The 19,021-nt window shown below is 48.3% G+C and overlaps 2 protein-coding genes across 8 annotated transcripts; one reads left to right on the forward strand and one right to left on the reverse strand.

Moving 5' to 3' along the window:
• Positions 1 to 311: 311 nt before the first annotated feature.
• Positions 312 to 11,967, reverse strand: phc3b (polyhomeotic homolog 3b). 5 transcript variants are annotated; one of them, XM_086191867.1, is made up of 12 exons: positions 11,216 to 11,967; positions 9,277 to 9,883; positions 8,577 to 8,729; positions 7,900 to 7,992; positions 7,571 to 7,808; positions 5,570 to 6,787; positions 4,786 to 5,099; positions 4,551 to 4,713; positions 3,615 to 3,726; positions 3,382 to 3,502; positions 2,901 to 3,222; positions 312 to 1,062 (listed from the first exon to the last, which is right to left on the reverse strand). In XM_086191867.1, exons 2-12 carry the CDS (start codon positions 9,862 to 9,864, stop codon positions 908 to 910), a joined length of 3,477 nt encoding a protein of 1,158 aa, XP_086047993.1. In that variant the 5' UTR covers positions 9,865 to 9,883; positions 11,216 to 11,967; the 3' UTR covers positions 312 to 907. The 5 variants fall into 5 exon arrangements, with proteins under 5 accessions (XP_086047993.1, XP_086047995.1, XP_086047997.1 ...); XM_086191869.1 differs by having other exon boundaries at positions 7,601 to 7,808; positions 11,216 to 11,965; XM_086191871.1 differs by lacking the exon at positions 7,900 to 7,992 and having other exon boundaries at positions 8,598 to 8,729.
• A 1,198-nt stretch (positions 11,968 to 13,165) lies between these two features.
• Positions 13,166 to 18,573, forward strand: LOC147241304 (uncharacterized). Of its 3 annotated transcripts, none has more exons than XM_086191993.1 (6): positions 13,166 to 13,303; positions 13,633 to 14,072; positions 15,044 to 15,102; positions 15,439 to 15,522; positions 15,672 to 15,748; positions 17,756 to 18,493. In XM_086191993.1, exons 2-6 carry the CDS (start codon positions 13,747 to 13,749, stop codon positions 17,798 to 17,800), a joined length of 591 nt encoding a protein of 196 aa, XP_086048119.1. In that variant the 5' UTR covers positions 13,166 to 13,303; positions 13,633 to 13,746; the 3' UTR covers positions 17,801 to 18,493. The 3 variants fall into 3 exon arrangements, with proteins under 3 accessions (XP_086048119.1, XP_086048121.1, XP_086048118.1); XM_086191995.1 differs by having other exon boundaries at positions 13,197 to 13,303; positions 13,582 to 14,072; positions 17,597 to 18,573; XM_086191992.1 differs by having other exon boundaries at positions 13,198 to 13,303; positions 13,582 to 14,072.
• The last annotated feature ends 448 nt before the right edge of the window (positions 18,574 to 19,021 follow it).

Genomic DNA, 19,021 nt, shown 5'->3' on the forward strand with positions numbered 1-19,021 from the left:
CTACTACTACTTCTACTACTACTACTACTACTTCTACTACTACTACTACTACTACTACTAATAATAATAATAATAAACACTCATGATAAAACTTTGGATCTGAAAAGAGTAATACTTTTAATCACACATTCATTTTACTTGGATAAAACTTTTTTTTTTTTAACAGTTTAAAGTTAAACATCAGTATACATCTATAGACATACATCTGTATGGATAGATAGATGTATACTGATACTGTATATAGTATGAGTGTGTGTAACGTCCTGTGTTGGGACATAAAAGTCACTCAGTGAAATGAAGCAGCCTCTTTGATTAGTTATTCATTTATTAAATAATTTCAAGCAAGAAACCATAAAAATGTGACAATTAAAGACACAGCCTCCTTCCTGATAGTGACTCCTTTTTTTAATCCACAGACATGTTTTTTTGTCCAGAATATAGTGATATAAAACATTAAACTTTCATTAATCACTTACAAAGTCTACGTAGTATTTTTTTGTTTTTGTTTTTTTACACACACCGGTTATGTTATGTTGCTACAGGATAGATTTGTTGTTGACGTCACATTCTAAAAAAACTAAATAGACAAATTTATATATTAAATGTCCAAAATCCTTCATGAAATAGCTTCAAATGTACACTCTCCAGCAGCTTGTAAAATATACACAACGTTAGAAAAATGACCCTCGGCTGCTACAGTCAGACGACCTCCTCCGGACCCTCAGCCTCCGTCCTGGTCGTCTAAGGCCACGCCTCCATTTATAATCTCATAAATTACCTCTTTTTGTGACTTTGTTCTGTCATCCTTGGTGTCAGCTTCTTCCATCTCTTCCTCGTTGGTTTCACCCTCGTCTTTATTGCCGTTGTTCCGTCCGGATCAGAATCCCCCCCCCCGGCGCCGCTCCCCTCACTGGTTCTTCAGAGCGTTGATGTGGGCGCAGATCTTGAGCGCCGGCCCCAGTTTGATGTTCATGCTGGTCATCAGGTGGTCCTCGGTCAGCAGCAGCAGAGCCTGGCCGTCAATCTCCTGCAGCCGGAACGCCTCTGCCACGTCACTGCAGCCTGCACGGAACCACACCAACAAACACTGGCGGTTAACCAACGCGTGGGTGGGGGCCCTCTCTACGGTCCTCTAAAGCTCACCAAGGTCCCCCACCTTTGCAAACACTCCCATGTGGGTCTCTACAGGTCTTACAAGAAGGTTCCCTCTGGAGATCCAACAATCCCGCAAATCTTCACGGTGTAGGTGGAAACCAGAGGAAGATGTGGAACGTTCTGGGAATGTTTGGCCAATGATTAGAAAGGATGTTCCCTCTTGTTCTGTGCACAACATTCCCACAGTGGTCAAGATGTGGACTGCCAAGGCGGGCAGCAGAACACGACAGGGACCATTTAGCACGTTCTGAGAAGGTTCAGGGGAACATAAATAGGATGTTTACTCTAGGCCTCTAGACGAGGATCTCACAACTGAGAGTGACATTATAGGAACCTTATAGGAACCGACCGGTAATATTCCTCTAGCTTCTTCTAAGGTTCTTCATCACCTCCATCCCATAGGAGGTCTCCCTAAAATGTTCCTTAAATCCACCCAGAACATCCTGAATATTCCCAAAATATCATCCTCTTAGAACTCAACATTGAGCAAGAACTTTCTGGGAATAAAACGTTCTGGGATTGGTTCTCTAGAGGCTTGTTGGAAAAATAAGGAACAAAAATGGAGGTTTGGTTGTGAGTGAACATCCTTGTGTCTCCACAGACACTCAGAGGGAACTCAGCGTTCCGCTCCAGATGGGACTTGGTTCACGCCGGCGGTTCGTGTCAGCAGTTTGGAGGAAACCTAATTGGCTCATCTGGTGGCGATTAAGACGATCGAATAAATCACAAGAGCCTGTGACATCATCAGTAACGCTGAGAACCGTAATGACAAAATCAAGGCAGAGGAAAAGAAAACAATCATCCATCCATCATCCATCCATCATCATCATCCATCCATCATCATCATCCATCCATCATCCATCATCATCATCCATCCATCCATCATCATCCATCCATCATCCATCCATCATCATCATCCATCCATCCATCATCATCCATCCATCATCCATCCATCATCATCATCCATCCATCCATCATCATCCATCATCCATCATCATCCATCCATCATCATCCATCATCATCATCCATCATCCATCATCATCATCCATCATCATCATCATCATTCATCATCATCATCCATCATCCATCATCATCCATCCATCCATCCATCATCATCATCCATCCATCATCCATCATCATCATCATCCATCATCATCATCCATCTATCATCCATCATCATCATCATCCATCTATCATCCATCTGTCCATCAATCATCCATCTATCCATCATCATCATCCATCAATCATCCATCCATCCATCAATCATCCATCCATCAATCATCCATCCGTCCATCAATCATCCATCCATCAATCATCCATCTGTCCATCAATCATCCATCCATCAATCATCCATCCATCAATCATCCATCTGTCCATCAATCATCCATCCATCAATCATCCATCTATCAATCATCCATCTATCCTGGATATCTGGTGTGTCATCAAGCTCTTTCTATTATTTCCAGGTTTTCCAAGCCCTAGCACCTACAGATGACTATCCGAAGATGTTTTGATCATGTGACTGTGAGTCTCAGCTGAGTCAATCATGGCTTCCCAGCTACGCCTTATAGAATCTGATTCACTTAAACGCTTCGTTCTTAGAAGAATCTGTAACGGCACATTTAGAATCAAGTGATTTGGATGAACTAAGAGAGTTTCAGGCTGAAGTGGCGATGGAGGACGGTCAGAAAAGGGAGAATCCCATCATGCTTCATATGTACATTTGTTGTGTCGTTGATGCCGACCTGGCAGTGTGTGGATGAAGGCCGTGACTTCCTCCACGCTCCACTGGGAGGGGGCGGGCTTGAAGGTGCTCGTAGGTGTGGAGGTGGTCACGGCGGGTGCAGACACCGTCCTCATTATCCGTGTTGCCCGGCGGTCCATCCTGGCAGTCATGGCAACAGCAGGATCCTCCTCCCCTCTGTCGTCGTCCTCCTCCTCCCCACCTCCGTCCATGTCCTCGTCCTCGTCTTCTTCCTCCTCCTCCTCCTCCTCCTCCTCCTCCGTGGCCATTACCTTCTCCTTCCCCTCCTTCTCACGGCGTCCGGCACTCCAGAGATCACGAGGCTGGAACGAGTCACAAAACAAACTCAGGTCAGGTCATGATGGCTGTCAATCACCATTCGCTGAGTTTCCATATATGGAAATATCAAAAATGGAGGGACATAAAGCCGAGCTGTGGCGTCGTGGCCTTCCTACGCTCAATAGTTAGTTTAGTCCACCTACCAGCCGCAGTAAGAGAGGTTTTCCAGGAACTGACTCCGCCCTGTTCAGAGTTGGGCGGGGCCTCTCTGCCCGACTGCCTGCACTCAGAGCCCGGAGGCGCTTGGTCAGACGAACGTTAAACCTAACAGAGGGAGAAGGTGCTGTGATTCACACCTCCACCATACACCACATCCTGCCTTCTAAGGTCACATGATAATTCCTTTCTCTCTCAGCCAATGGAAATCGTGTCTCACCCGCGTGCACAGGAAGTGGAGCAGAAGCGTTTGGACCGCATGAAGTTGTGGGCGTGGCCTCGTTTCCCACAGAACTGGCAGTGCAGCACTGTTCTGTCCCGGTGACCTGATCCTGTTGGAAGGAAACATGAGAGTTTTGAATTTTAAAGGTCTGAAGATATGAAAACAAACTATCTATCTATATCTCTATATCTCTCTCTCTCTACATATATATATAAATAACAATAACTATATATATATAAATAACTATATATATAAATATATTTACAACCATATATATATAGTTATATATATAACTATATATATATAACTATATATATATAAATAACTATATATATAAATATATTTATAACTATATATATAGTTATATATATAACTATATATATATATAAATAACTATATATATAAATAACTATATATATATATATAACTATATATATATAGTTATAGTTATATATATATAAATAACTATATATATATAACTATATATATAAAACTATATATAACTATATATATAAAACTATATATAACTATATATATATAGTTAAATATATAACTATATATATATAACTATATATAACTATATATATAAAGTTATATATATAACTATATATATAGTTTTATATATATATATAACTATAACTATATATATATATAGTTATATATAGTTTTATATATATATATAGTTATATATAGTTATATATATATATATATACACACACACGTGTGTGTTTGTGTATGTATGTGTTTACATATATATATATACATACATACATATTTGTATACATATATGTTATGTATATACTTCTATATTATACACACATACATATACATACACACATATATATAGAGAGGGTATATATGTATAAGTGGTATGGAAAATGGATGGATGTTTCTTTTATAATATATTACATTATATTATATTAATAGTCTTACTGGTCCCTGGCTCGTCAATGTCTCCTCCCTCTTCGTCAGAGTCGGTCGAGTGCTCCGCTGGTTTCTCCGTGTCTGGTGCAGGCAGTCCCGCCTTCCCATTGGTCCCGTTCACTTCCTGTGGTTTGGTCACATGTTCCGGAACCAGCAGGGACGAGCGATTCACCTGAACAATGAAAAGGCTGTAAGCACGTCTGAGCTATTATTTTTATTAGCAGGAGGATTTGTAAATCCCTACAGGAAACGGCTGGAGCCCCTCCTGGATGACGAATCCCTCCACCAGGTGAGTCAGGACCTGCCTTCCCTCTGGCCACACCCTTGGCTCCCAGGGGCCCTCCAACTCGTCTTCTGATTGACCCAGAAGCTCTGAGTCCATCTCAGCCTGGTGCTGTGACTCGCCACCTGATACTTCCACGTTCTTGGTCATGTGTGTTGAGAGGCTGAGGTCGGCAGGGTGGGCGGTCTGAGCAGGGAGGAGGGGAGGGGGGTTGTCCGCCGAGGGGACGATGAAGGGTGAAGAGGGGGGAGACTGAGAGGAGAGGCTGGACAGTGCTGGGGGAGGAGAGCATTCACATAAGATCGACATTGCCATTTCTTCTTAGACAGGTGTATAGGTGTCAGGTGTACAGGTGGAAGGGTGTACAGGTGGGTGGGTGTACAGTTATCAGGTGTACAGTTATCAGGTGTACAGGTGGATGGGTGTACAGGTGTCAGGTGTACAGGTGGATGCTTGTACAGGTGGGTGGGTGTACAGTTATCAGGTGTACAGTTATCAGGTGTACAGGTGGAAGGGTGTACAGGTGGGTGGGTGTACAGGTGGATGGGTGTACAGGTGGGTGGGTGTACAGTTATCAGGTGTACAGTTATCAGGTGTACAGGTGGGTGGGTGTACAGGTGTTAGGTGTACAGGTGGATGGGTGTACAGGTGGATGGGTGTGCAGGTGGATGGGTGTGCAGGTGGGTGTACAGGTGTCAGGTGTACAGGTGGGTGTTAATTGCACAGGTGTGAGGTGGAAGGTTACCTGACTGGTTGTCGGACTGGGTCGACATGCTCTCACAGAAGTCATCTTGGCTCACCGGCTGGAGGTCTCGAGGAAGCTCTGGTAGCCTCTGACTCTGGACGTTGACCTCTGGGACTGGAGCTGGATTCTGGACGGGGACTGGAGCTGGATTCTGTACAGGGACTGGAGCTGGAGTTTGGATTTGGACAGGAGGCTGACTCTGGACTGGAACTACAACTGGATTCTGGACAGGGACCAGAACTGGCTTCTGCATTGGGACCAGAACTGGTTTCTGGACTTGGACTGGAGGTGCCACCAGACCCAGAAGGGGTTTTGGTTCTGTGCTGGAGTCTTTGACTAGATCGGGATCAGTGTTCTGGTGCTTATTGAGAGCTGGACCGGTTGGGTTCTCAGACTGGTCCATGGCTGTGTCTCCTTCCTCCTCTTCCTCCATCTTCTTCTCCACGTCCCCTTCACTGCTCCCTCGCTCAACTTCCTCTGTCACCTCCATTTTTTCTTCTTCTCTGCTTGCTTCTCCTTCCTGCTCCGTCTGACCAGCGAGACCTGCTTCCTTCTCCACCACCGTCCTCAGCCTGTCCTCCTTCCCTCTGTCTCTTTGGTAGTCCTTCTCCACCCTCAAGTCTTGTCCGGCGCTTCCCTCATCCCCCAACCCTCGTCTTAACCCTTGCCCTGCCTCCAGCTGCCCCTCGCTCTCCTTCACGTCACTTCCTTTTGGGACCAGAGTTTGTGTTTGGGGTCTGGTCTCAGGTGGAGGGGAGGCCGGACTCAGGAGAGAAGGAGGTGAGGGGAGGGGCGAGGTTGTTTTTGGTAACAAGGAGTTCAGAGGAAGCACGTCGTCACTGCTCACAGTCCTCTTCGATTGGCCGGACAGCTCAGACGACCCCACAACTGAATTGTGGGTGAAGGTGCCCGGCGGCGGCTGGCGCCCTGAAGACAGGGCAATGATTTGCAGCTGCCTTGATGCAGATGGCGATGACTCAAAGTGGGAAGCAGTGGACATGGCCAAAGGGAGAGAGCTGTGCTGCGGCTGGTTTGACCCAAGCAGGGTTTGGGGTAGGGGGCAGCTTTTCAGTCCCGCCAGGGGTCGGCTGATGGGAGGGGCTTGACAGGCAGGGGCGGCAGCGATTGGCTGGAGGGGGGAGGAATGTTTCGAGGGTGCTGCTCTCGGGGAATGAAGTCTGGGCCTCAGAGGGACGGCTCGAACTGGAGAGTAGAGAGCTGCAACGGGAGAAGTGATGTTAACATCTCGACTTGATATTTGTCATTCGATGATGACATCAGACGATGTCACTGCTGAAAAATAAAGCTGCCTGCTGCAGGCAGGAAGTAACGGATTTATTTTCTGACAACTTCTTTACTTTTATTCCCCCGCTTTTTTAACCCAATCTGTACTCTTCACTCCTTGCACTTTAAAAAGTGACTCATAACTTGAGTTTTGGACAAAAAAGACACAGCAAGAGAAAAAGAAAGAGTTTTGTTTAAAACTCTTTCACTCTCAAACACAGATGGCGCTAACGCTCAGACGCCACTCGCCAGAGTGAGGAAAGGAAGAAGAGAGTAAAGGTCGTCAGGGGGAAGACACTCAACGCCTGAAGCTTGGTGGTAGACGAAGTCTCATCAACTTCTCTTCACTACAGAGCTGATTCACTACAGTACTGTAGTCCAACAGGAAGTGGTCATCTCCTGGTTCCTCCACCAGCAGCCAATGGGATTGTTCCATGTGACTGTGGGTGACTGAATCAGTAAACCAGCTCTGGTGAACAGAAGTCCGCACATGTCTTTTATGTCTCCTGTCCAGTGAAGGTTAAATTAGAAAAAGTAAATTTAAATGTTTTATTTCTATTTGAAAATGTCTTTCCCTGCTCGGCCAAAAACGTCTTTTTATCTTATAATTTATTGTACGCACCGACACATCCAGGTAAAGAGCTTGTGGAGATAAACATGACAATACATGCGTGTTTGTATGTATGTAGAGGCGTGTATGTTCATATTTGGACCAACCTGCCAGCTCCTCTACACGTTTACACCTACTTGGAGGTGGGACAGCGAGGTGGCGGCTGGGCGTGGTCAGGCTCTCTGTTGCCGTGGTGCTGGGCTGTGGTCGTGGCCTCAGAGGGGGGAAGAGAGGTGCGTGAGGGCGAGAGAGTGGAGGTGGATTTGAGGAGGGCGGCTTGAGGCGAAGGGAAGGGGGGATGGTGAGGGTCCCAGGTGGTGGCGGCCTCAAGGTGAGACTCTGGAGCTGGAAGACAAGAAGAGAAGGAGATGCTGAATCGAGGCAATACAGGAAGTTAAAAACACACACAGAAAGTTGTATTTGCGTGACTGCTCACCTGAGCGGAGGCGGGATTAGAGGAAGGGGGGGGGAAGGAAGAGGAAGAAGAGGAGGAAGATGAGGATGGTCTCATAGCAGACGTAAGAATCAGCTGCAGGGAAAAGAGGAGGAAAGAAGGGAGGAGAGCCACGTTAAAGCCTGGCGGCTGCTCTGGTCAACTGTTGGTGCATCACCGCTTCACCTCTCTACGCCTTTTTCACAACACCTGTGGCTTCGTTGTTATTCATCGTTTCCTCTGATTTATCTACTCGATCATCCGCGACCGAAGCCAAGACGTTTGAATCTTGTTGTGTTGGTCTACTGTGTCGTTGTGCTCTCTATCGTAGCTTAGTGACCGAGACTCATCATCATCGGTCTTCAGTCTCTGTGGACATGTAATCTGTAATCTGCATGTTCATCTTCTTCATCCTCTGCTTTCATTATTTAAGTTTTTAAATAAACAAGACTCCAAGATGGCGCATCTCCAGAGGTCAAACCAGTTGTATCACAGCTGCTTCTCACAGGTCTACTCCTTCGCTCAAACCCTGAGAGGAAACTGCTTCAATATTTCCCAGGTAACCTGAATGTAGCACAACTTCGCTACCCCCCCCCCCCCGCGCCACTAGCTTCTCCTCTGATGCCGCCCGTCTCCATGGACACAAACTGGATGAAATGAATGTCATTGAGTGTGTTTACCATCTGAGCTCTAAGCAGCACCTGGTCTTGGCCAGACCCTTTGAGACCTTTCCCCAGGAGCAAGGTCTGCTGGGATACCCTCTGTCTGACAGGGGCGGGGCTCTGATTGGCTCGCACAAGACCAGGTGTGCCCACAGGATGAGCCTGTGATACCTGGAGGAGAGGAGAGGAGAGGAGAGAGGAGGGGAGAGGAGAGGAGAGGAGAGGAGAGGACAGGAGAGGACAGGAGAGGAGGAGACCAGGAAAACCTTTAGATTGTTTATTTTGAAGAAATGCAACTCAGAGGCAAAAACCGCACCTCCCTGTTAAAGAGAAGCGTCTCAACGCTGCGAACCCTCTACTAGTAAAGAGGTGAAGGTGCAAACATGTCAACAGCTCAGTAACGAGGCGGAGGTCAGGCGCTACTCACGCCCTCCAAGTCCGCACCAATAGGAACAGAGGCTTTTAGACAGTTTAGCCGTTGTTAGCCGACAGTCTCCGTTAGCTTCGGGCTAAATCTATGTGGCTGGCTCTTCCTGCATTCTGGAGTCACAAGGAGTCATGCAGGTTGAAGATTTCCTACATCTTCTTGTAAAAACATTTTTCTCTCTCTTGTTTGGCCTTTTTTTCTCGCTTTCTTGCTCAGTTGAGGTGGTGCAACTGGGAAACAGAGACACAACTAACGCACGCGTGTGATGTCATGAGTTGCTCCGTCTATTACCTGTCTGCCAGGTGGGCTGGCGGGAGTATGGAAGGGCGTGATGGGTGTGGACGTCGGCGTGGACACAGGCCTTGTGTTCCCATTGGTCAGCGTGGTGGAGGTCTTAGTTGACATGGTGGGTGTTGAAGAGGAGGAAAGGAGGGGCGAAGTGGTGGTGGTGGTGACAGCTGGTGAGGAAGATGAAGGCGGAAGAAGAGAGGAGGAGTTTGATGTTTTGGAGACGCCTGTTCCAGAGGGAAGGATCTGGCGAGAATATGTGCGGGGGGCGGGGCTAGAGACGGAGGTCAGCTTTGGTGGAGCAGGAACAAGAATGTGGGGGGAGGAAGTCCCAGCTGCTGCCGTCACCACCTTCGGACTGTGGGTTGAAGAGAGGGAGGGAGCGGGGGTGAGAGGGGGAGGAGGGGAGGAAGTGGTGGGTGTTAGCGTGGGTGCCGGCGAGTCCAGGAGCATGGGGTTAGGGGTGAGCCGAGGAGGGGTGGGAGTTGCCAGGGGGGAGGAGTCAGGTGCAGAGGTGGAGGGTTGTGGGCTGGTGCCATTGGTGGCCTCTCCGTGCTCCGGGTGGCTCTGCCGGCCCGGCTCCCGGTCCATCCTGCAAGGGTTTAGCTCACTGGGACAGACGGGAACACAACATGGAAGCTGGACGTGAACATGGGACACCTCTAGTATCAAAGATGCATGTAAAAGTTTACTATTATTATCATAATCATGATAATAACAATTGTTATTATTATCATGATTATGATGATAATAATAATAATAATTATTGTTATTGTTACCACTATCATTATCAGTAGCTGTGTTGGTTCCGGGTGTCCCTGTGCAACCAAATCTTGTATCAAATCCTATTTTTCATTTATTCATCTTTCCACACTCATGAGTGACCACTGGTTCTCCCTCCACCCCAGCGTTCGTGGGTGCTCACTCTCAGCAAATCTATTGGTTGCTTCGCAGAGACCTCGTGATGCACAACGTGTCACAAAACACGGTTTTAACGCCACAGACGATTCGACAAATATTGCAGGTTCCTTCTCGTTTGATTCCAAATCGCTGCTGTGAGCAGCAGGGAGAACCAACGCCGTCTTCATGACTGCTGATCAATTCACGACTCCAGCTTGAAGAATTCTAATTTCATGAATTGTGGAACATCTGTTTGATCTAAAAGGCGGTTGAACGTGTGAATGTGGTTTGTGATGGTTTGAGTTTGGGGCGTGCAGCCCTGAATCCTTCCTTTCAAGGTTTCGATTTCTTCCCATTAAGGAGCATTTAACAATGTATATAGTGAGTTTTTGCTGTCGTGTGATGTCACTAGTGACGTCATGGACCGGACAGATGAATTGGTCACTGATTCAAATCTTGAATAAAAAAATAACTAAGGGATACCCACTGTTGCCTCCATCACATCCTTGGGCCACGCTTATCGTGATTGATGTCAATATTTGGGGAGACATCAACGCAGTACTCATGCAGAACTACTGCAATACTCCTGCTGTACTGGTTTTATTGATCAGCCCCCAGACAGGACCGACGAGCCACCGCGGTGATGCGCAGCCAATCACAGGCTGCCGGGGACTGACAGCAGCTCCGGTCCGGCCGCCCCGCGTGTTGCCCGGGGAACCTCCGGACTCCCAGTAAGGCTCCGGGAGGTCCCCCGCGGAACCAGCATCACATGAACGTGACTACAGCGGCCAGCGAGGGATGGAGGGACTCGGTCCAGCCGCATTTCTAGCAACATCGCCACGCAGGCAGGTGCGAGGCCGCCGTCCCGCAGCCTGACGCGCGTCCCGCGGTGATGGACATTAGTCCCGCGGCTACGTGACGCCAGAGATCACGCGTGTGACTGGAGGGAGAAGAAAGATGGAGACGGGCCTCGCAAGGATCATAACATTGCGCGTCCTGTCACGCCGCGGCGGTTACCCGCGCTCCCCGCCCGGCCACCTACCTGCTGAAACCCGCTTATTCCCGCAGGCCTCCATGCACCAGCGACCGCATGTTTATCCGGTGTTGTCTCCTGAACGGCTCCGGGCTTCCAGCGGGGTCGACAGGCTGAGATGGGCGTGTGTGAGTCCGCACTTCCTCGTCTGACAGCGCAGGAGTCGCCGTGCGCAGCTGTGCGCGCGCGTCACCCTCCGCCTTCAGCTCCCGCACGCAGGCGGACACGCAAAGTTGCAGCGCGAGGCCCCGTGTGGGTTGATGCTCATATGCGTGTGTCGCACTTCAGTTCAGCACATCTCGGGATCCCCCAGCGGAACAGCCCGCGAGTCCAGCAGCCGGAGGTCTACTGCGGAGTTCCGGGGTCCCACCACCATCAACCTCACACCTGCCGGCTCATGAGTGGGAGTCTAACCGGCTCTGAGGCACCGTGATGCGGCTACAAGGGGCCTGGTCTATCCGCTGCTGGAGGAACGAAAAAGCGGCAGTTTGTGGACAGGAGAGGCGAGACAGCTCCCCTCACAGCCCCGGAGGACCGCGGACAGCCTCCGGTACCACCTTACAGGCGACCTCAGCTACCAGTACTTCATGTACCAGTATTTCATCTTGGTATTGCAGCTACTTATTGACCGCTTATTGATTTTAGAACTCCCTGGTTTTTGTAGCGTGAGGTTACTTCTGCTACTACTACTGTTAATAACCCCCACGAAGAAGAAACTTCAGTTCTTCATCACTTTTCAACGACAGTCGCCGAGTGTTGCTACAGCTCCACGTGAACCTCAGGACTGAAGGATACAACCGAAAATATTCAAGCGCGTTTAAGAAAGTAGAGCCTCTCAGCAGCGGAATGACGTTTGCTGTGGTGTAACACGTTTCTGCCCATGGCTTCTTTCAAAATAATAAAATTCTTGATAATTATTGGTTTGATTTGTCAAAAATGTGTCTGTTTTGAGCATTTTTGATAGAACATTCTTCACACATCCATCCTACTTTATTGTTACATTGTGGAAATATTAATAAATGTGAATTTTTGTGTGTCAGTTTTGTTCCAGGTAGAGCTGCAGCCCACTGGTGCAGTGTGTTGTTTATCAGCCATTTTGTCCTCAATGAAGTCTCCTACAAATGTAGACAGTCTTGTGCAGTAACATCAACCATTCAAGTACAACATTTAACTGCTAATTTAAGAAGTTCCTTACATTTTGTTTTTATCTGATTTCATTTTACCTCAATCTTGTGTGTGTGTGTGTGTATATATATATATATATATATATATATATATATATATATAAAATGATATTGTAAGTGAATTATCTTCTTTTCGCTACTGGAAATTCAATTTCCTTGAGGGAGCCACCATCCCAAAGGGATCAATAAAGAGAAGTCTAAGTCTAAGTCTTTTAAATTTTATGTTATTTTTAAAATCTCAACTGGAAACGCACGTTTAGATCAGCTTCATCCCAGCGGAGTCCATCCAGGCCTCCCCGTGGGGGGGGGGGGGGTGTAGTGGCTCCTCAAACACGTTTGTGACAAAGATGCCAGAACATTTTGAAGTGTGACGTGAATGGAGCATCGAGGCACCGCAGCATCGAGCGGGAAACCTCGGCATGTTGTTGTTGTCATCGTTGTCGCTGTTGTTATTGCTGTTTTCATTGTTAATGTTGTTGTCATTGTTGTTGTCATTATTGTCGTTGTTAATGTCGTCATTGGCGTTGTTAATGTCATTGTCGTTGTTGTCATTGTCGTTATTGTCGTTGCTGTTGTCATTGTTGTTTTATACCTCTCAGGGTTGAACTGACCGCATAATTGAATGCATGTGGGGCACGTGACCAACAGCGTCGCGTGTCGGTAATTGGATGATCTCATTGGCCGAGCCAGCACACCTGAGCTCACCTGGCCGGGCACCAACTGCCCGCAAATACTCTTCTGCTGCGTCATTTACTTTAATCCGCACCTGCGTGAAGCTTTCCGCAACCACACAGCCACGCATCATCCGCTCTGTTTTCTTCAAAATAAGAGCAGAGGTTCAAGCCTTGCTGTGAACGTATCGCGAGGCAAACGCCGGTTCTCCTGACTCGGCATCCGTATATCAGGACACCGGGTACGATAACATGCGTCAGCTCGGCACTCTAGATCAGGGGTGTCAAACCGGTCCAGTGAGCGCCGTGTGGCCGCAGGTTCTCATTCCAGCCAAGCTGAACCAACACCTGATTCTACTTGAATCAACGAGGCTGCGTCCTCACAGCTCGTTTGTTGGATCAGGTGCTGCTTTTGCTCGGTTGGAATGAAAACCTGCAGCCGCACTGCCCTCACTGGACCGGTTTGACACCCCTGCTTCAGATGTCCTCATTTTTAAGGCAAAAAGTTTTATTTTGAAAGGTACAAACCGAAAGTGGGTGGGTTGTGATCTAACCGCCTTGCCGCGGGCAGCACGCGCTTCAGCTCCATAGCAACCGAGTCACTGAGGAAGGAATCGGCGGTTGAGGAAGATGCGTCGCTGCTGGGAGGCGCAGCCGGAGACACCGACGTCCCCCTGAGCTCGGAATGCCTAAGACAATCAAGCACCAGCCGGCGGAGGCGGTCCGGAGAACAGAGCCGGTGACGGCGGCCAACAGAGGAGGCTGTGACCTCGCGCTGCCCACCGCACGGAGAAGCCGCGCGTCCAGCTGCCCGCGGTGCCCGCAGCGGGGCTGTTCATCGGCGGCCGCAGGGGCTCAGGTAGCAGGCAGGTCCAGGTCCAGGTCCAGCGTCCCGAGGGGGGCCGTGAGCGGTCCCAAAACAAACCCGGGTAACCGGAAGGCCACCGGCTCTCACAGCGGAGTCAACCGTTCACCGAGCGTCCGAGCTGAGACCAAGTGTCCAACCCAGAGGTGAGACAGGAGACACGGGACCACACACACACACACACACACACACACACACTGAGTTTGAAAACATTTAACGACGTCACGTGTGAGCGTCGTTCTGTCTGTGTTTTCATCATCAAAGTGGTCTCTTGTCTCTGGTGACCTGCTGGAGTCTCGTCTGTCTGAACCTTCCACTTCCATAGATTTACCACCTACACACTCAAACCAGACCTTTATTGTGAAGTCAGGAACATGTGGGTTAGCTAATGGTTAACTAAGCATTAACCAACTTAGTTAAAGAAGCTAATAATGTGCCCTTCTTGTTCAGTGCTACCACAAAGTCACAGGTGTACACAGTTGATGTCAGGAGCAAGGACTTGTCTGTCAGACTGAACTGAGGGCTAAAATAGTCCCCGGCATGTAGAAATCGCCCGCCACTCGCCCGCAGCTCGCCAGCGCCCAGCAACGTCCTGCTCTTTAGTAGTTGGTCCTCCTCAAGCAGGTTCTTGTCCATCTGTTGCAGCGGATTAATCCACAAGCTTGACCCCCCACTGGCAGGTGACCGGCTGCAATCCTCCCAGTCCAAGTAAACATCCAGGAGCAGCGAAACCATTTGACCTTTTGACCTCTTGGCTGTTTGTCTGCCTGTTAGCAGGATTTAAAAAAAAAAAAAAAAAACGTATCGGGATGAATGTTGTGACACTTGGTGGAGGGGCGGAGTCCAGGTGGGAGCTGGTTTGATGCTCTCATTCATGTTTCACTCATCTCCACAGCTTCGGTTTCAATCTTAACACTTCTTTTTTATCTTTTAAAAATATCAAAATGTTACGCCCAAGAGGATCAAACATTTGCAGACAACGACCCCCAGACTCCACTGCTGAGTTCGACCAGGAGGATCAGGAAGGAAACTAAAAATGGACTTTTGTTCTCTCCTCATTTTCGAAACCGCAAACAAATAATTTTAATGTCTCCTAATCCGAGTGTTTCTGTTCCAGCCACAAAGCTTTCACAGTCATCGCCCCGAACCCCAAGAGACGCCAGGAGATCCAGAGAAGTGAGTTAGCATGATCACATGAACATAAAGGTCAAATTTTAGACAAAGTCTCTTGTTGTCCATCGTCCCCTGAGCCAGACAGGGAGATAGAGACCCAGGCTAGTTAGCTTAGCCTAATGGCTGGTAGTGGGTGGGAAGTGTTAGCATCAGCTTGCTCAGGTCTGATTAGCTGATGCTAACACTTCCTACCCACTACCAGCTATTGAGCTATGCTAACTAGCCTGGGTCTCGGCTCCCTGGAGGAGGGGCTCTGTCTCCCTGTCTGGCTCTTACTTTGTCTAAAAGTGGGCGTGTCCATCTGATGTCTTTTCTTTAATTTAATGATCTCTTGAGCAGAGGCGGAGGAGGAGCTCGCTGCTCTGGAGGAGCTGCGGCTGAGCAAAGCGATGGCGTACATCTCAATCGACCCCAGCAGCGTCGGTGAGGAACAGTACCGTGATTTGCAGTGATTATTCTGTCTCACACTGAAACATCATGAAGGATTCAGCAAGATGAACCTATCAGATTAAGCTAGATTTGGTTGTCATGACGACCTCTGCTGTCCTGTGATTCATGCGAAACAACACCAGGCGGCTGCATGAGCCTGGAGGAAGTACGACTGAGGCAGCAGCAGGAAATGATGCAGTCGCGGAGGAAACACAAACAGGTACGACAACATCCAACTCTTCTTGACCTTTTCGCTGTCCACTCCGATGGAACAGTCCCATTGGCTTCAGTGGAGGATCCATGGAGATGACCACTTCCTGTAGGACGCCAGAAGCACCTCAGCCCTGCCGAGGTCGGCAGTATAGAGACTACATGTTGCCATCTGTTGGTTGCTGGACACAGTTACATCATCATCCACCCACCCATCCACCCATAGATCCATCCATCCATCCATAGATCCATCCATCCACCCACAGATCCATCCATCCATCCATCCACCCATAGATCCATCCATCCATCCATAGATCCATCCATCCACCCACAGATCCATCCATCCATCCATCCACCCATAGATCCATCCATCATCCATCCATCCATAGATCCATCATTCATCCATAGATTCATTCATCCATAGATTCATCCATCCATAGATCCATCCATCCATCCATAGATCCATCCATCATCCATCCATCCATAGATCCATCCATCCATCCATAGATCCATCCATCCATCCATAGATCCATCCATCCACCCACAGATCCATCCATCCATCCATCCATCCATAGATCCATCCATCCACCCACAGATCCATCCATCCATCCATCCACCCATAGATCCATCCATCATCCATCCATCCATAGATCCATCATTCATCCATAGATTCATTCATCCATAGATTCATCCATCCATAGATCCATCCATCCATCCATAGATCCATCCATCATCCATCCATCCATAGATCCATCCATCCATCCATAGATCCATCCATCCACCCACAGATCCATCCATCCATCCATCCATCCATAGATCCATCCATCCATCCATAGATCCATCCATCCATCCATAGATCCATCCATCCACCCACAGATCCATCCATCCATCCATCCATCCATAGATCCATCATTCATCCATAGATTCATCCATCCATCCATCTATCCATAGATCCATCCATCCATCATTCATCCATAGATTCATCCATCTATCCATAGATCCATCCATCCATCCATCTATCCATAGATCCATCCATCCATCCACCCACAGATCCATCCATCCATCCACCCATAGATCCATCCATCATCCATCCATCCATAGATCCATCATTCATCCATAGATTCATCCATCCATCCATAAATTCATCCATCCATCCATAGATCCATCCATCCACCCACAGATCCATCCATCCATCCATCCACCCACAGATCCATCCATCCATCCATAGATCCATCATTCATCCATAGATTCATCCATCCATCCATCTATCCATAGATCCATCCATCCATCCATCCACAGATCCATCCATCCATCCATCCACCCATAGATCCAACCATCCATCCATCCATAGATCCATCCATCCATCATTCATCCATAGATCCATCATTCATCCACCCATAGATCCATAGATCCATCCATCATCCATTCACCCACAGATCCATCCATCCATCCATCCACAGATCCATCCATCCATCCATCCACCCATAGATCCATCCATCCATCAATCATCCACCCACAGATCCATCCATCCGTCTTCTATAACTCTTATCCATTAAGGGTCATGGGGCTGGAGCCTATCCCAGCTGACATTGGGTGAGAGGCGGGGTTCACCCTGGATGGGTCACCAGTCCATCTCAGGGCCATCAGGAGCAATTAGGGGTTCAGTATCTTGCTCAAGGACACTTGGACGTGGTCACCGGGGGAAGTGAGGATCGAACCAGCGACCCCTCGGTTGCTGGACGGCCACTCTACCTCTGAGCCACGCCGGGCCCACAGTTACATTATGAATGTTGAAATTGAAGCTGAGACTTGCTGCACTCACACATTCACATTTATGTTGATGCATTTTGATTTCCAGTGACATCACTTCCTGTCGGGTAAATGTTGAGTTGTCGTACGGTCATGAAGAACTCAGAATAGCAGCTGGAAGCTGCCGAGTCCAGCTTTGCTGCGAAAGGCACTGATCTTTGTGTTGGAGTCGTGGTGGGGAGTGAAGGTCAGACGCTTGTTGTTCCAGATGAAGAAGCACGTGATGGAGCAGACCTCCATCCTCAACAGCTGAGCTCCTCCTCGCCTCCGGGATCATCAACACCTTCGTTAGCAAAACAAACATCATCATTTCACGTCTACACACGGATCCACGCCATACCTGCCCTGGAAAACAGCTGTTTGTCTCCAACCGTACAGCGTCTGGTGGGAGCCTGCTGGCATCCGCTCGCCTGCTGGCGTCCGCTCGCCTGCTGGCGTCCGCTCGCCTGCTGGCGTCCGCTCGCCTGCTGGCGTCCGCTCGCCTGCATTCAGCACCGGAGTTTGAAGCTGGCGTCAGCTGTCGGTCCCTCACTGATGCCGAACTGCTGAAAGCTGCTCCTTTTATCTGACAGATTGAGCATCTTCATAAAGTGACGGGGACACCTGGTGGGCTGGGGAGGTACTGCAGGTGGGCCTCCAGAAGTAATTTACAAGTCCATTAAAAGTTATTCTTTTTCAAATGTGTAATTATGTATGATATCACCATCTTTTTTAACGACCTGTGTCGTGGTTCATGGGTTGGATGTTATGAACTTGTATGGATGAGACGGCACCTGACAATTGACCCTTGCATTTCTGTCCTTTGTTGAGTAGAAAACTCCCATCATGCTTTAGTAAAGCTAAATGTGATGTCATCAGGTTCAATAGTCAGTTTACTACCAAATAAAGCAGAGAAAAGAGGAAACCTGAGGAATGCTTGACATGTAATTTCAAACTAGACGACAGCAGTGATGAGTCTCATCATTTCATGTTAATAAATGAGGCGGTCCAGGAGGTCGCTCACAACTCTCTCTCCTCACTTTAGGGCGTGGCCTGTAAACGCATCACACCATTCTTCTGTGTTGCATAAGTCACGAGATCATGGGTGGATGTGCAGACGGACGTCCCCGTCCATGTGCACCTCATCAGCAGTGTAGTAAAACTACATGCTGAGGACTGAAGTACTAGTAAACTCAGTCGTGTACTCCTGCTGGTTCTCTTCTTCCTGTTGATCTCCGTCTTCTGTCCCTCAGTCTGTCTCTGAGAACAGCTGAAGTTCTCCAACCAGCGTCGCTCAAACAGGAAAAAAGTACATTTTAGAGTAAAATCAGCTTCAAAGAAAACTATCGATATGACTGTCAGAAATGATGTTGCAGAGACATCCACGTGGTCCAATTACATGACCATTAGCACGACCATATATGGAAGCTGGGCAGGATGGGAGGTTTGGACGCCGCTGTCTCAAGATTACAAGTCAATTTCTTTCGAAGACTCC

The sequence above is a fragment of the Aulostomus chinensis genome, chromosome 21 (genome assembly GCF_037954235.1).
Source record: "Aulostomus chinensis isolate RoL2024-O1b breed Wild chromosome 21, RoL_Achi_v1.0, whole genome shotgun sequence".
NCBI classification, from domain to species: Eukaryota; Metazoa; Chordata; class Actinopteri; order Syngnathiformes; family Aulostomidae; genus Aulostomus; species Aulostomus chinensis.

Excerpts from the sequence above, each read along its gene's own strand:
- phc3b (XM_086191867.1), bottom strand. The coding sequence starts at position 9,864 with ATGGACCGGGAGCCGGGCCGGCAGAGCCACCCGGAGCACGGAGAGGCC. Across the intron at positions 7,993-8,576 it reads TGCTGCTTAGAGCTCAGATG|CTGATTCTTACGTCTGCTAT; the intron begins GTAAACACACTC and ends TTTTCCCTGCAG. Across the intron at positions 7,809-7,899 it reads CTAATCCCGCCTCCGCTCAG|CTCCAGAGTCTCACCTTGAG; the intron begins GTGAGCAGTCAC and ends CTTGTCTTCCAG.
- LOC147241304 (XM_086191993.1), top strand. The coding sequence starts at position 13,747 with ATGCCTAAGACAATCAAGCACCAGCCGGCGGAGGCGGTCCGGAGAACA. Across the intron at positions 15,103-15,438 it reads ACGCCAGGAGATCCAGAGAA|AGGCGGAGGAGGAGCTCGCT; the intron begins GTGAGTTAGCAT and ends TCTCTTGAGCAG. Across the intron at positions 15,523-15,671 it reads AATCGACCCCAGCAGCGTCG|GCGGCTGCATGAGCCTGGAG; the intron begins GTGAGGAACAGT and ends AAACAACACCAG.